The sequence below is a fragment of the Neoarius graeffei genome, chromosome 12 (genome assembly GCF_027579695.1).
Source record: "Neoarius graeffei isolate fNeoGra1 chromosome 12, fNeoGra1.pri, whole genome shotgun sequence".
NCBI classification, from domain to species: Eukaryota; Metazoa; Chordata; class Actinopteri; order Siluriformes; family Ariidae; genus Neoarius; species Neoarius graeffei.
The window spans coordinates 3,099,319-3,116,367 of NC_083580.1; the positions used below are offsets into that span (position 1 = coordinate 3,099,319).

At 42.4% G+C, this 17,049-nt stretch overlaps 1 protein-coding gene across 8 annotated transcripts in view; it reads right to left on the reverse strand.

Annotated features, from left to right (window-relative positions):
* LOC132895123 (probable E3 ubiquitin-protein ligase HERC1) overlaps nt 1–17,049 on the reverse strand; it is a 91,025-nt gene that overhangs the window by 48,101 nt on the left and 25,875 nt on the right. For 4 of the 8 annotated variants that reach the window (XM_060935346.1, XM_060935351.1, XM_060935343.1 and 1 more), the window contains exons 11-26: nt 13,620–13,754; nt 13,340–13,505; nt 11,447–11,572; nt 10,208–10,429; nt 9,959–10,111; nt 9,729–9,861; nt 9,003–9,197; nt 8,647–8,862; nt 6,042–6,215; nt 5,753–5,867; nt 5,540–5,666; nt 3,261–3,411; nt 2,648–2,903; nt 2,416–2,500; nt 2,254–2,302; nt 1,523–1,638 (exon numbers count right to left, since the gene is read on the reverse strand). In XM_060935346.1, the coding sequence (XP_060791329.1) occupies nt 1,523–1,638; nt 2,254–2,302; nt 2,416–2,500; nt 2,648–2,903; nt 3,261–3,411; nt 5,540–5,666; nt 5,753–5,867; nt 6,042–6,215; nt 8,647–8,862; nt 9,003–9,197; nt 9,729–9,861; nt 9,959–10,111; nt 10,208–10,429; nt 11,447–11,572; nt 13,340–13,505; nt 13,620–13,754 (2,419 nt within the window). The remainder of the gene's footprint in view (nt 1–1,522; nt 1,639–2,253; nt 2,303–2,415; nt 2,501–2,647; nt 2,904–3,260; nt 3,412–5,539; nt 5,667–5,752; nt 5,868–6,041; nt 6,216–8,646; nt 8,863–9,002; nt 9,198–9,728; nt 9,862–9,958; nt 10,112–10,207; nt 10,430–11,446; nt 11,573–13,339; nt 13,506–13,619; nt 13,755–17,049) is intronic. The other 4 variants (XM_060935348.1, XM_060935345.1, XM_060935350.1 and 1 more) reach the window with 3 other exon arrangements.

Here is a 17,049-nt window from a genome sequence, read left to right on the forward strand (position 1 = left end):
CTGATTTACCCAGATACCATTTGAAGGAAAAATGCGATTGGTCGGTTGGTTCATTCCATTACATTAACCCATTGGTTCCCAAGAAATATTAGTCCACGTTTATAGCAATGATCCAGAAATTATTACTAGTGTTTCTGTACTCACGGATAATAATGAATGAACCGATCAGCCGATTTCGAATAGTTTCAATACATTTTAAATTGAGCACATTTTTCTTTATTATTGTTATACTGAAAAACTTTGACTTGTAGTTTACGTTTTTGTTTTTTTTTTGAGGGGGAAAAAAAAACAAAGAAGAAGAAGAAGCTGTGACGGGCTCCTATCAGGCCAAGTGCGGTCACTCGCCGGCCACTTTCAGGCATCTTTTTCGGATTAGTGAGACCAGACCCTCTGAACATGAATGGGGAGATATCAATACTGGACTCTGTGAAAACTAACGGTCGCGAAGAGCATATGATTGAAATCGCCATGAAAAGTTGATTATACTTGAGTGTTAGGTTGGTTCTCATGACTCAGAAAAAGCTTTAAAATCCACTTTTCTCGTGGATTATTTTGACACTGCGCAGGCGCAGTACTTCTATAACGGCAGGAGAGGGACAGCGGAGCACGAAGCTGCAAGATGATTGGAAAGCTGTTGGTTCAGCTCGACATATGATTGGTTGTTGGCAGCGGAACAGGCGGGATATTTGCAGACCCGTACTGCCGTCAGAGACGGTTGATTAGAATGTTTGCTGCCGTTACGAACTGTCCCCATTCATTTCTATGGACGATTTCTTCAGTGACCTGTCTCCTATGAAAAAAAAGTCTCTGCTCTGGGTTCCAGCAGGGCGGGCCCACATGAGTCTCAGGGCGGGCACGGCCCCCTAAGGCCCGCCCATGGCGCCGGGCCTGGCTCACTGCATAGATATTTTAGAAAAGATTCAGATGATGCAGCAGGTGGTGAAGGCAGTGGGGCAGCTTAGCCAGGTAAGACACAGATAACTTTTTTCCAGCCCCGTAATGTAATCCCAGCACGCGCGACGCACCATTCATATTGACGACTTTGCCACAGCAAAAGTTCGGCGCATTGCATTTCGCACCTGAATAGTTGCAGACTAAGGAAATGTTCAAACTGTAAATATGTTGAAATGTTGAAATAAAATGGTTGACTGTTATAATGGGCTTGGAATACCTGTTATTTAAGGGTTGGAGTGAATGGAGACTGTGAAAAGAGGGGTTGGGTGTGGGTGGTTGCTGTGTGGCGATGTGCGTGCGCACGTATGTGTGTGTGTGTGTGTGGGGGGGCCCACTCAGATTATTTTGTCCCGGGCCCAGCCAAAGCTGTCAACGGCCCTGCACACACACTTCCCTAAATGTTGCCTCTAAAAAGGCAAAAAATATAACCCCCCCCCAAAAAAAAAGTAATACACAATGAGCACAGTGCAAAGCCATCAAACAATAAATAACTGACAAAAAAAACACAACAATCAGTTGAGTTACATGCCTCGAATAAAGTGAGAGAGAGACAGAGAGAGACAGAGACCTGGTCAATCATGGGTGAGCTGAGAGTCGCAGAGCTGAGCACCGTGTCTGGACTGATGCACTGTCTCAGTCTCTCCCACGCATCCTTCATAATGCCCAGAGAGCACAGTGGCAGCCCTACACACACACACACACACACACACACACACACACACAATCTGAATATAAGACAATATAAATTATAACCATAACCTTACAACTAGATCTAAAGCCAAATCTTTCATTTTTGTCCATAATGTCGTCTTCTTTTTCTTCCAGCTGTTCCTGTTAGGTTTCTCCACAGTGTATAATGTCCCTCCATCTCCTCCTGTCCTCCGTATCTTCTTCCGTCACACCAACCGTCCCCATGTCCTCCTTCACCACATCCATCTTTGCTCTTCCTCATTTCCTTCTACCCGCAACTCCATCTCCAGTATTCTTTTCCCCAGTACACCCTGAATCTCTGCTCTGTACGCGTCCAAACCATCTCAATCTCACCTCTCTGACTTTGTCTCCAAGCCGTCCTACATGCCCTGTCCCTCTAATATTCTCATTTCTCATCCTGTCCAACTTTGTAACTCCTAATGAACATCTCAGCATCTTCAGCTCTGATCCCTCCAGTTCAGCCTTTTGTCCACAATGTCAATTTAGATAAGCTATTTCAGAAAAAAAAAAAATCACTGAACTAAAATCACTAGCCTGACCTTGGCACAACATTAAAAAATATGTACGTTTCTGTACTACGTGACTTACCCATCTTACTCTTTACAGACCCTGAGCAGCTTCTGGAATGATCTGAAGTCTTGAAAGCAGGAACAAAAATAAAACACATGATGAAGCCTATGGATCAGTGAAATGCTCGATGGCTAGTTACAGTATATAAATGATGTACAGTGTAGTGTATATATTCCATACCTCTCTCTCACTCTGTCTCCGGCTGTTGTAAGGGTTAAAGAACTCCACTCTCGCTCTCTGCGCTTCAGACGAGTACACGGACTTCCTGTACAGACGGACAAGAAATCAATCTCTAAATAAACTCACACATCCATCTTTAATTGATTTGTAACAAACCGTATCGTATTAGTGCATTAGTGTCAGATCAGAATTACAAAGTACGTGCGTGTGTAACACACACACACACACACACCTGGCAGCTGTGCTGTTTGTGTGTTGGCTGTGATCGTGCCAGGCGGGTCGGACCCCCAGCAGCAGGAAGAGGCAGCGTTTGATGAGCAGCTGGCAGACGGAGGTGAAGGGCACACAGGTGGGCGTGTGTGTGTCTGGGGTGGCCGGGCTCTCCGATGTGCTGGGCAGCGTGCTGGTGCCTGACGACTCGTACACAGTCTCATTCTGCTGCAGCTGCATGGCCTCGCGCGTAGCCAAGAAACACTGCAGCACCTCTGCTGGGTTTACACACACACACACACACACACACACACACACACACACACACAGCATTCATTCATATGATTCTTGTCTAAATACAAAGCCAGAGAGAGAGACACACTTTTTTTATATTTTTATTATTTATATATCACACATACACAAATGCAGATGCACACACAGTATATCATACACACACACACACAGTAATGTGTGTAATGTATACATATTACATTAATAAGCAAGTTTGATTAAAAGAACTACACACACACACACACACACACAGGTAATATTCATGACATGCGCACCTGTGTGTGTGTGTGTGTGTGTGTGAGAGAGAGAGAAAGAGAGAAAAAACACAAAAGCAGTGTGTTTACCCGGCAGGTACATACTGATGCTGGGTGTTTCGTCCTCGGTCGTTTCATCCTGGTTGTGTTCAGCGGTGTGTGTGACCTCTCTCACTGCTTGCTCCTCGGAGCTGCTGCCCTCATGTGCGTCCTCATCGAGGCTGTGTGTGTCACTCGAACCCTGCAGCGTTTTTTTTTTTTTGGGGTGGGGGGCAAACCCCCCCCCCCAAAAACCAGAACATCAAGGACGTAGGAGCTCGGTGACCAAAACATCCAACAGAACTGAAGTGTGACAATGTGAGAGAGGACCAACCTCCACGACAAACTGTTCGCAACACGAAAATCAACAAAGGACTAAATTTTGTTCCCTGAGCGAAGCTCGACCCAAAACATCGATCAGAACTGAAATCGGATGAGAAATCAGAGAGGAGATACAAGTCTAGTGAGAGGCCTGGAAAATTCATTAATTTGGCCTAATTAGTAACTCGTTAGCAGAAAACTGGACAAAACAATGACCAAGTTTTGTGCGGAGTGATGAGTTCTCAGTGTTTTCCCCAGAAAAAAATTAAAGCCCTAAATTCTGGCATGATGAAACACAGACAATTGAGCGCCAAAGGCACGAAGCGAAACTAGGGGGGTGCGGGGGCATGCTCCCCTGGAAAATCCGTTGAAAATAGATGCTCTCGTGCATTTTCAGGGTCTCTGAGAGGTTTTAGATCCATGATGATTACAGGATCGATTTTACCAGTGTTTCAATGATTTCTACCTAAATAGTATTAATGTAAACACATTTGAAATTTCACCTTAAAGTTCAACATGCAAGTTAAACTGTTGTGTTATCGATTACTGAGGTCTACGATAGATTGAAAATCTATGGGATCCCTTAATTATCTCTGATCAAGTCGTGTTGTAACAAAAATGTGCATGAAAATATGAACAGTGTTTTGCTCCATCTTATGCAATCCAGTGAAGAGACTCGATCATCATGACCTCCTGTTGATCACAAAGGGATCTGAACCTAAGACCTGCCACCTTAAAATAAGTTGCTGTATTACTGTAACTGTAATGATCTAGAATGTTTCGGATGCAATTACCGTAATATATGTATAACTAGAATAACACTGAAAAGAAAAGTCAGGCAACTGCATATTATAAAGTTTAAATTTTGGCACTTTATTAAATGGACTAGATTAAGATTAAAACATATTTAAAGGAAAAGAAAACTTAATTTCTACAGTTTAAGTTTGGAGAAAGATTATGTACTTTTAAACACATTTCATGAAGGGAATTTGTTAATAAGTGTCAAATGTAGCATAATTGCGAATAATAATGATAAGCGTATTTGGCAGTGTGATGTCACTGTGAGCCTTTAACAAAAGAATAATCCGGAACCTTCTTTTGTTAAATGGATCCCAGTGACCTCACACTGCCAAAAATGCGTATGATTATTATTTGAAATGATGCTATATTTGACACACTTGGACAACTTCACTTGGTGAGAGTGTTTATAAGTACATAATCTTTCTGCAAACCCAAACTAATGGATTAAGTTTTCTACTCGTTTAAAGCAGATTAATTCTCCTTGGCTTTTGCTTGGTCCAATGTTGGGCAGCCCTCTCATAGTCCATCTCGCTGTCATCCATGCTGATGCGGATTAATTTGTCCAGCGAGTCTTCTCCTCGCTTATTAAAATCAGTCGGCTTTGTCCGTCTGGTGGGGGACGACATCGGCAGCCAATGAGATCGCTTATAATGAATCGGAAAATTCCGGGTTGTCTGACGTTTTCTTTTGATGTTTTTATTGGACGGTTTGAACACATGATCTTGACACAGCCAACAGATTAGTTTGTTTACATCATACCACAGAATCAACACAAACACTGGGGGGAAAAGAGCGCTTGTTTAACACAAATATCAATCAATATGTAAATGGATCTGTTATTTGCTCTCCTATGTATCTGGTTACTTGTGGGTAGGAAATTTAACGTATCGGTATAAATCTAAGCGTATCGGATTTTAACTAAAGCGACTAAGCGTATCGGCAGGCAGAGCAAGCGGATCGGGCCCGACACGCTAAAACGCTTTGGGGAAAACCGTGGTTCTTTCAAACAAAACAATCGGAAAGGAAATCCGTGGAGAACTGACGGAGCGGATACGATTTAACTGAATTGTGGCGTTATGGTCAGATGAGCTAACAATCCACAGAGACGTACATCAGTGTACACACATTAACGTTTCACAGCTTCCGGAATGCAGAATGTGTTTCACTCACATACAAGGTGCAGCAGTGTGCGAGACGTGTGTGTTTACCTGTTTAGTCACCGTGGCTGGCTGTGTGTGAGCTGTGTGTCCCGTGTTCTCTTTATGAGACAGAAGAGTGCTGCGGATCTTATACACCACCTCGTAGATCTCGATCAGCATCTCACATGGCTCGTACCTGACGTGTAACGCACACGTAGAGTAACATGTACACTGATGAGAGGGTCACAGGTGTGTGTGTGTGTGATGAGAAAGGAGACTCACTTGTCCTGCCAGTACGCCTCGTCCTGAAGACCGGTGTGTTTGAGCAGAGCAGCGAGACTGCAGCGACACGCCGTCTCTAACAAACCGTCTCCTACTGCACCACTGCCATCCCAGTCTACCGTACACACACATCATTCACTGATTTATTTAATTTCAATAAAAAAATTGAGTCATCTATTGAGATGTTTGATACTCGCACGTCCTCTGCCATTCTAACTCTATTTGTTATCCTTTGGTATATAAAGGAAAATAATTATTATAATTTTTACTCCTATACGTCAGTCCTCACCTCTGCTGACGGCATACTCCTTCATCTTCCTCCACAGGCTGCTCGCAGGTTCTCGTGAGGAACCGAGTGCCAGATCCAACAGCGTGGCGTTCTCTTCAGAGAGATGGAGCTCGGCCAGCCTGGTGTCTCCGCAGCCGAGCAGCACCGCCTCCGTCAGCCAGCTCATGACCGAGTCTGCAGGAAAGAGCGAGAGAAAACCAAAACACAAACGTAAGGGAGGCCTGGCAACAATTGGAGCCGAGTGCGTTTCAGGGATGCTACTGATTTCTTATCTGCAGATCAGATTGTCTGTTTCACGATCCTGTTTTCATGTCTTAATTTTCCTAATTAATTTCTTCCATTTCCTCAACCCTTCACAGTATTCATCCGCTGAGCGAATCGAAACTGACCTCAATACAGACCTTTACTGTTACATTAATACAAATCATTTTTAATACTGATTACTTGACGCAGGTGTTTGACAGCAGATCCTACATTTTTCTGTTTAGTGTTTGCAGGTGTTTTAAGGAAACCACCAAAAGATCTACAAACAAACACTGCAAGTTTTCATGCTTCTCTACAGTGTAAAAGCTGACATATGGATTAAAAGTAAGATTAAGAGATTAAAACTAAAAGTTCATATTTCGAACATTTTAAACAAAACTAAACAACAGAAGCATAAACATTTTCTATTTTCTAACCTTTTTTACATTTACAACGTTAAAAATAACTAAGTTTTGTCTTAAGCCCTATTCGCATGGGATAAGTATTACCTGTGGACCTTTGGTAATTCGGAATAATTGCAGAGAATGTCTGAGTTCTTAGTCCCGTGCGAATGCGCCATGTCCGTAATTTGCCAAGTAATAATTCCGCCGCGAATTACCTACTGTGTTTCGGCAAAACACAGACGTCCAGTGGTAATACAAGTCCCGTGTGAATGCGCATGTCTGTGTTTGTAATTATTAAACGCGCGTCTCTTGTACTTTTCTGGAGTGAATAATGGAGGATACGGGCGAAATTTTGAAATTTCAGGGGCAAGTGGTAGTAGGCCTATCCCGTATTTGAACCAGATAAGCATTTTGAACTCCTGTCTACTAGTGTTGTGATGTTCGCGAACGAACCGATTCTTTTGAACGGCTCCTAGGCATGAACGATGAGAACCGAGTCTCGAGCTGGTGGAGCCGTTCTTTCTGTCGTTGCTTTTCTGTACTGTGTTTCAGATGAAAAAGCTTTTGCCCAAGGACAAGAAGTAGGCTAAACAGCATTTGCCTTTTATTTATTCAAGTTTTATCTGTTTGCCTAATAGTTCAAATTGTTTTGTATATAGTTTATAATGTTGTTGTGTGATATTAATGATAATATTGTGGGAAAACTACTTTGCACGGACGTTCATTTAATTTATTCTATCGTCATTTTGTTTGTTCTATTTTTGTGTATTTTATTTATTTATCTGTTTGTCTAGTTGTATCTATTTTTCTAATATATTTTTTGCATTAATAGTTTGTTTTTTCCTATTAAAATAATCTTGTTCTTGTTATAACTTTATCTATTTGTTTAGTTGTATCTATTTTTGTTACAATTTCAATATTTTTAATATAGAAAGTTTGTCTTTTTCTATTAAAATGTTCTTGTGTGATAACTAGTTCTTGTGTTATATTTATTGTAGTTGTATCTATTTTGCATCTCAGACTTAAATATTTTTGTAAAACAAGTGTTTTTCTATAAAATATTCTTGCGTTCTTGATAACTATGTTCTTGAGTGGGTTTTTTTTTTTTTTATACAGAAAAGCCGTTCTGCATGGACATTCATTGAAGCCCTCATTGTTTTTTAATGGTTATTTATGAGCGTTTAGGGGTTACAATAATGTAAGTCTAGGTTGCTTTATATAAAAGGTATGTCCAGAAATATTGACATCACTGTCTAAGCAGAGGGATCTGGCTTCTTTAGACGCTGTCTTCTTAAAACTGAATAAATATTTAAAAAGAGCCAAATGAGCCAGTCTTTTGAACGGCTCTTTTCAAAGAACGGATCACAAAGATGCGGATCCCATCAAAGAGCCATAAATCCCATCTCTACTGTCTACAAGACGAAACAGGATGCTGTGAACTTACGACACATCCGGTCACAATGTCTGTAAATTCAGTGAATTACAGACTTTTGCTTATCCCATCCGAATGCGCCACACAATAACACAGAGGTGCGGGGGTAATTGCGAATTACCAGAGGTCCATAGGTAATACTTATCCCGCGCGAATCGTACTCTACAGGTTAAATTCCTTAAAATAAACTTCAGCTATATAATATCAGACTTCACACTCTGAATAAAGGGTACTAAAAATGATACCATTCCTGGTTCTAGTGTGGTACCTTCAAGCGTCAACTATCTGCATGTTTAGTACCTAGAAACGTGCATGTAGCGTACATTCACTGCAAGTTTTACTCTAAAAGGGAATTACGATCCAATTATTTATGTTAGATCTTTTTTTTTTTTAAATTATCCACATTTCCGGGAGAAAAACGTTGTACCTATTTGAAGTACAGAAGACAAGCACAGGTGCAGTTTACCACCATTTTTTAAAAGTAATTTTGTGAAGCTTTTCGTTAAAACGTGTGCCGCGGTGTTACCCAGCTGCTCGAAGTCCATCTCCAGGCCGTTCCTCAGGAGCGGGTTACTCAGCCAAAACTCGGCCGTCTTCTCCTGGGCAGAGGGGGGCGGGCCTTGCAGCATCCCTCCCAGACATTGACCAATGGCCAAAGCCAAAGCTCTCGCCAAGTCCAGAAGCCACGCCCAGTTATGCTGAGTCTTTGATTCGGGTGCAGGATCGGTCACCTCCGTCACATCTGGATGGGGCATGTGTAATAATTCTGAACATTATTTTGATTTGAGTAACAAAAGAAAGAGTATAGAGACAAAAGGCTTGCAATGTAAATGTGGTTTAGATAGATTACTACATGATGTTATATGAAATGTGCGTGTTTACCAGATGTGTTCGCCCCTTGCAGCTCCAGCTCCTCCTGCAGGTGTGTGTCGGGAAGGTGAACGTTCAGCTCGTTCAGGTGTTCAAGCAGAGACATCAGGTGAGGGAGGAGAGGCCTGACCACGCCCAGGGGCAGCAGAAGCAGAGAATAGATCACCTGACACAGGAGACTGCCCGCTACGGAGCCATACAACACCGCTACACAAACACACACCATATTTTTTTAGACAATTTCCAACATGTATAATAAACATGCCACATAAACCAGTTAAAACCACGTGTAAAATCGCTAATTTGGTGAAGTTTCTTGAAGGAAGATGTTTATTCAACATTTATGGAAGGAGTCTCCAGTGTCAGTATTCTGTAACATTCAGAGCTCAAGTATTTTTTTGTCTTATTAACTTAGAGAGGCTAGTGAGAGGAGGACATGTTTATGCTTTCCACATGCAACAAAAACTGGATAAAAAGTACAAGTTTTTAATTATGAAAAAAAAATGCAGTCATTAAATACAATTAAAACGAGTTAAAATGCATTCTAAACTATCACTTTCATTCACTTAAATGGAGTAGGCAGGGCTTTAGTGAGCTCTGGTTTCCGATTGGTGCATCATTTTTATTCATTGCAGGCTTCAGCCAATAAAGGTGGGGCTTTGTGCCCAAATTCCACCAATCACTGAGCTTGCTGTGTAACGCTAGCGTCCGTATCAATTCTATACCCGTCCTTCTTACTGTGTAATTTATTGATGACGTTCTTGTCCAGCGAGCTCTCCTCCAGCAGGACGCTGGACCTCCTGAACGTCTCGGCGGCGTAAGGTAACAGCAGACACAGGTGCTTATGGAGCAACGTCACGCTGCCGTCATCCTACACGCAGGCAAACACACTCGAGTTAGAAACATGACTTAAAACCCAACACTCTCGTCAAGCGCTAGCTCGATGATAAAGTCAGGAGAATGAGCACCTCGGTGTTGGTGTAGATGTAGCAGTGAGCCAGCAGGTGTTTATGCAGCGCTGACAGGAGGTGGTGGAAGTGAGATGGCGCTTCGGTCTGTTTCTGAGCTGGACTGGACTGCTGCTTGTCACTGTTTTTCTCCAGCTCACCGAAGGCACGCTCCTACACACAAAAACAACAATCAACACGCACAATACATTTGACTCCGTGAAGCCCACCTTGTCCGACATGGTTATCGTGCATCAGTTGCTCACTGACCGTGTAGAAGCCGATGCTCAGCAGGAGGGTCTTGAGCAGCACTTCAGCCAGGTGCAGGTGATCCTGAGCCTCTGTGCTGGAGGTAGCGGGGGCCGCAGGCCGCTGGGGCGAGGCAGGCTGGGGCACGTTGGCACCAAGTTCCCCTGGTGAGCTGTAACCCAGCAGGGAAGCTACATGGCTCTGCTCCTGGAGACTGTTCAGCACCATGTCCAGCTGCAGACGCTGGGGACGAGAGCAGATACAATATTTGGATAGACTATTTAGATTAAGATTTGGGAATGTAAACAGGTTCACTGTCTCTCAAGTGAAACTTTTGTGACTCTGGATTGAGACTCGTGACACTGATTCATGATTAACGACTCAGATTTGAAACTCAGATCTGAGTCACTGATTCATGATTCTGATTTGAGATGCCGATTCATGACTCATGACTAATTTATGATTCTGATTCAAGACTCTGATCTGAAACACTGATTTGTGACTCTCATGACTCTAATTTATGATTCGACACTCTGATTCACGGCTTTCATGACTAATTTATGATTCTGATTCGAGAGTCTGATCCACGACTCTGATCTGAAACATTGATTCATGATTCTCATGGCTCTAATTTTTGATTCTGAATCGAGAATCTGATTCATGTCTCTAATAACATTCATAATTTTGATTTGAGACTCTGATTTGTGACTCATGATTCTGATCTGTGACTCATCCGAAACTCTAATTCATGAGTCTCATTATTCTGATTGATGATTCCATTTCGAGACTCTGATTCATGTCTCTAATGACTCTGATTCATACTTATGATTTGTGACTGCAAGATTTTTGAGGTACTTCCTGCAACTACATGTGATGACAGGTGATACCGGGACACATGACTGAGAAGCAAAAACACTTTTAGGGAGAAGAAAAAAGAAAAAAAAAGCCATTATAAAATACTGAGATGGACACAGAAATTCAGACATGTATCTATAATGATGCAGGCAGACGGACACAAAGATGAGTCAGAACAAATGTCCTCTCGATGAAAGAAATTAGAGCGCTTGCAACACGCTGACTTTTAACCAGTGGCTCAGAAATTTTACATGCCATCTGGTACTGGAGGAAATCTGATACTTCAATTATTTGGGTCACTATGCGGTTTATTGTCTGCTCAATAAGGAGAATAATGTGTTGTTAAAACAACTTAAACGCTTTTTTGTATGCAATATATAAATTTGAAGTGTGTGGTGTGTGTACCTGTCCTTTAGAGAGACTCTCCCAGCTCTCCGGGCCCTGAGGTAGCAGTGAGTGCAGCAATTCAGTTCTCTCCCTGAGAGGAGGCAGCAAGAGAGACGCGCCGATCGACAACGTGTTCATCACCGCCTACACACACACACACAGAGAAATAATTCATCCAAACCTGCTAGAAGTATCAAAATGGAAATGACAGACTCACCGAGCCTCCATAGTTACACTACCGTTCAAAAGTTTGGGGTCACTTTGAAATGTCCTTATTTTTGAAAGAAAAGCACTGTTCTTTTCAATGAAGATCACTTTAAACTAATCAGAAATCCACTCTATACATTGCTAATGTGGTAAATGACTATTCTAGCTGCAAATGTCTGGTTTTTGGTGCAATATCTCCATAGGTGTATAGAGGCCCATTTCCAGCAACTCTCACTCCAGTGTTCTAATGGTACAATGTGTTTGCTCATTGCCTCAGAAGGCTAATGGATGATTAGAAAACCCTTGTACAATCATGTTAGCACAGCTGAAAACAGTTGAGCTCTTTAGAGAAGCTATAAAACTGACCTTCCTTTGAGCAGATTGAGTTTCTGGAGCATCACATTTGTGGGGTCGATTAAATGCTCAAAATGGCCAGAAAAATGTCTCGACTATATTTTCTATTCATTTTACAACTTTATGGTGGGAAATAAAAGTGTGACTTTTCATGGAAAACACAAAATTGTCTGGGTGACCCCAAACTTTTGAACGGTAGTGTATACGAGGTAAAGAATAAAACACTAAGTACTGTGCTGTGATCGGAAACCACTCAACGAGGACGTCATCAGGAAGTGCATGTCCTGAAATGTTTTACTGCTGTAGTATAAGAGGAATAAAACACTTCAGGAATTCAGGCTGGTAACAGTAACACTGCTTCATCACACCATCCTGTTGCTGATTAGTTTCCAAACACAGCATGGCACAGAGGGTTTAATTTCTTATTTATAATACACATGCACAATTTAATATGATTATAAATAATTAACGTGGGTGTAAATAACTAAAGAGTGTCAAAAATCGTCATTTCTGGTTTCTGATTAGTGCATGAATTTATTCTTGTGCATATATTTATTCTTGTACGACAGTAATCTGTTGACAAGTATATTATTTATTTATTAAAGAACAGAACATCACACTACTTTATTCATTTATACTGTGGAACGTCTGCAGAACAAGTTGGTTCTACTGCCTCATGACCGATTCACGAGTATGATTCAGGACTCCGAGTCAGGACTCAGATATAAGACTCGGATTTGGGACCGCGATTCGGACGCGAGACTCCAATTCGTGATTTGGACGCAAGACTCCGATTTGTAACTCGGATTCGTGATTCGGATGCCAGACTCTGATTTGACACCATGATTCGGACGCCAGACTCTGATTTGACACCATGATTCGGACGCCAGACTCTGATTTGACACCATGATTCGGATGCCAGACTCTGATTCATAACTGTGATTTGTGACTCAGACGGCAGACTCCGATTCGTGATTCGGACGCAGGACTCTGATTTGTGACTTTCATGAGTCTGATTCATGATTCTCATTCAAGACTTTGATTTCTGTGACTGTGATTCTGACTCAAAAGTCTGACTCGAGGCTGAAACAAGAGTAAGGTAAATTTAGGTAAACATGCACAAGGACATTTTATTCCTAAAGAAACTACAAACTCTGTCGCAAACGGGCTTCGGGAAAATTGCACCAAATCACAAAAGTGCTTTAATCTTCTAAGGTGTTTTAAACCTTACAATACACACTAACTTATAATAATAATAATAATAATAATCATCTACTGGTTAAAGAGGAATCCTCTGAATAAGTATGGGATATAAAGTAAAACGAGGAGGTGGAGAAGCGGGTGGTGAACCTGCTGTAGTGCTTCGGGCACATCAGAGTCAATGAGTCTGAAGAGCAGGTTGCGGATGGGTCTCCCCTGAGCGCCGAGAACCATGGCCCCAGTTCCACCTGCATGGGCCAGAGACAGGTGGATGGACAGAAGCTTCATACACAGCAACACAAACTGATGATGCTCCCTGAAAGACAGAAAGGAGGAGAGAACAGAGGTTTGGAAGGACAGACCTGGGATGACCTTAATGACATATGTTCCATAGTTTCAAGTGTGTGTGTGTGTGTGTATATATATACACCTCTTGGAGTTAAAGGGTGCAGGCGGTGTGTCCTCACTGATGCTGTCACAGTAGCGCTCCAAAAAGCTGCGCAGGTACGTGAACGTGCTCTCCTCCAAATCTACACAGAACGGCCTGTGCCACGCCACCAGCTGTCTACACACACACAATAAGGCAGTGTCCTTCAAAAATCTTGGCTTGTTCCCATTACACTAATCCACTCTGACCCAGAGATGCGTGTGTACATCAGAGATAGTGTCTATTAGTTAGTGTAACAGTGTGTTAGATCAGTGTCTCCTTATGCTTTAGTTATGTGCTTCTCAGCAACTAATTGGTTCAGTCGGTGAAAAAAGAGAAGTAACGTAGAGCTCCAGTCCTGATCTCAGACTTAAATCAGACTTTAGTCATAACTTTCATCATTTTTAAATGGATTTGACACCCAATTGTGTAAACATGCCACATTAACCTACATAAAATCAATAAAATAAATCAATTAGTGTGCTTGGGCGGCACGGTGGTGTAGTGGTTAGCGCTGTCGCCTCACAGCAAGAAGGTCCTGGGTTCGAGCCCCGTGGCCGGCGAGGGCCTTTCTGTGTGGAATTTGCATGTTCTCCCCGTGTCCGTGTGGGTTTCCTCCGGGTGCTCCGGTTTCCCCCACAGTCCAAAGACATGCAGGTTAGGTTAACTGGTGACTCTAAATTGACCGTAGGTGTGAATGTGAGTGTGAATGGTTGTCTGTGTCTATGTGTCAGCCCTGTGATGACCTGGCGACTTGTCCAGGGTGTACCCCGCCTTTCGCCCATAGTCAGCTGGGATAGGCTCCAGCTTGCCTGCGACCCTGTAGAAGGATAAAGCGGCTTGAGATAATGAGATGAGATGAATTAGTGTGCTTGCTCAAGCACACAGCAGCCGAAGGCAAGCACACTATTGTTCTTCTTAAGTTTACTTATTCTGCCTTATTCCGACACGTTTTTTGGATCCTCTCCTCCTCCTAGGGCGTTCGAGATAGAGACACCGTTCCAACTCTGAGACGTCTGGCCCGAAGTGCCAGGAAGTACAACCTAAACTCCAACCTGCTGCTGACCTTCTACCGCTCATCCATCGAGAGCCTGCTGATGTACTGTATTACAGTATGGTACGGCAGCTGCACTGCTGTAGACAGGGAGAGGCTCCAGAGGGTAGTTAAGGCAGCACAGAAGATCACTGGCTGCCCTCTCCCCTCCCTGATGGACATTTACACCTCCCGCTGCCTTAGCAGAGCTAAGAACATTATCAAGGACAGCTCCCACTCTGGCTTTGATCTGTTCGACCTGTTGCCCTCAGGGAGGCGCTACAGGTGCATCAGGACAAAGACAAACCGATTCAAAAACAGCTTCTTTCCAAAAGCCATAACCGCCCTGAACTTGGATATGCACTGACTTTATAGTCTATTTATTTTACTATGTGACTCTCCTCGTGCAATAATTTATAATGTGCAGTACTTTATAAGGGACTCTCTCTGTGCAATACTTTTATAATGTGCAATACCTCACTCCATAATGTGAAACACAACACATTCACCTCACCTCAGGACTGTGCACCTTACACACAGCACACACACCTCAAGTCTGTGCACCTACCTTACCTTGCAATACTTCATAAATGTGTAATATTTTATTATATAATGTGACTCTCTCTGTGCAATAATTTATATGTGCAACGAGCAATACCTCACTCCATAATGTGTAACAACACATACACCTCAGGACTGTGCACCTTACCCCCCCCCCCATTCTACACACTGTTTGCACTGTTATTGGAGATGCTTTAATCTCATTGTACATGTGTATAGTGACAATAAAGGCATTCTATTCTATTCTAAGTGGTGTAGTGTGCTTGTATACAGCTTTTGGATCAACGCGCCCGTTCTCTTGTTCTTGTCGTTTTTCTTTTGTTTTTTTCCCATAGAGAATGAATAGGGCTCATGAATCGAATCATCCTACTCGGACACGCTCCATCGCAGATGCGCCAAACCTCATGTGATGCTTCAGGCCAACTCCCCCGACACATACATGCAATCGGTTCTGACCCGCACTCATATTTTTCATTTCTTTTTGCTCATCCCTTTTTCCTCCATAGGCTTCCATTGATTTTTGGCCCCATTCAAATGAATGGAGTTTTGCTCAGTAACACTTCACCACACATCCACCAAACTTCATACGGCACCTCAGGCCAAATCACCATCACACACGATATCGGTTCTGACCCGCACTCGCCTTTCTCTCGCCTTTCATCCGTCCATTTTTTTTCTCCATTTTGCCGCTAATCAATGGAAGCTTGACTGATTCGTTCCTCCCTTTCCCCAGAGGTGATGATACATTTGGCAAGGATCTGCTCATTTGAGACTTTGACAGCAAAATCAACTTCACCTCAATGGCCACTTTATTAGGAATACTTACATGCACACATGATAGCAATTAGCATATAAGCATTCACATGTTACCATGCTAGCTGTTAGCATGTTACCCATTACGATATCATGCCTGCTGTTAGCTCGTGAGTTGTTAACATGTTCACCATTAGCATGTTATCATGAGAGCTGGTAACATGTTAGGATTAGCATGGTAGCATGCAGAGTTCGCATGTTTGCTGTTAGCGAGTTCGCCTGAGCATGTTAGCATGTCACCCTCAGCGTGTTAGCATGCTAAAAGTTAACATACTAGCCATTAGCATGTTAGCCTGTTAACATGATAGCTGTCAGCATATTAGCCTTAAAGTGTTAGAATTTTAACAAATAGCATGTTAATCATTAGCATGTTAGAATGCAAGCTGTTAGCATGTTATCTATTAGCATGTTAACATGCTAGCTTTTAACATGTTAGTATGCTAACTGTTAGCATGCTAGTTGTTAACATGTTGGCATTAGCATGTTGGCATGCTAGCTTTTAACATGCTAGCATGCTAGCTGTTCTGCTACAGCTCAGCAAGCACACTTTGCATTTTCTCTGCAGAAATGCAGTCTAGTTATTATATTAAAAGCTTTACTAATTACTGAAGGTAACACTGCATGTGGTGCTGCTATAGGAAAATAATCAAATGATGGGGTGTAGTGTTGAAGCAGAGTTATAGATAACAAGCTAAATCTAAACCTAACCCACAAAAAAAAAAGTGTTGTTTTTTCCCCCCCCCACTTATACCACAGCACTTTGACAACGATTACAATTACAAAACAAACAAAACGGCTTTACCAAGCTTTACCTCTGACACTGGAGACTCCTTCCGTAAATGTTAAACAATCATCTCCTTCCGGAAAAACATCACCACGTTAACCATGACACATTTTTTTTAAATCTGCTTATTAGTGCAGCATCTGCCATACAAGTCCCTGTGAATGAGCGGTTACTATAGAAACGGTTAGAAAGAGCTGGTTTGCAGCGGCACTACTGTACTGAACTCATCACCACCTTCTGAC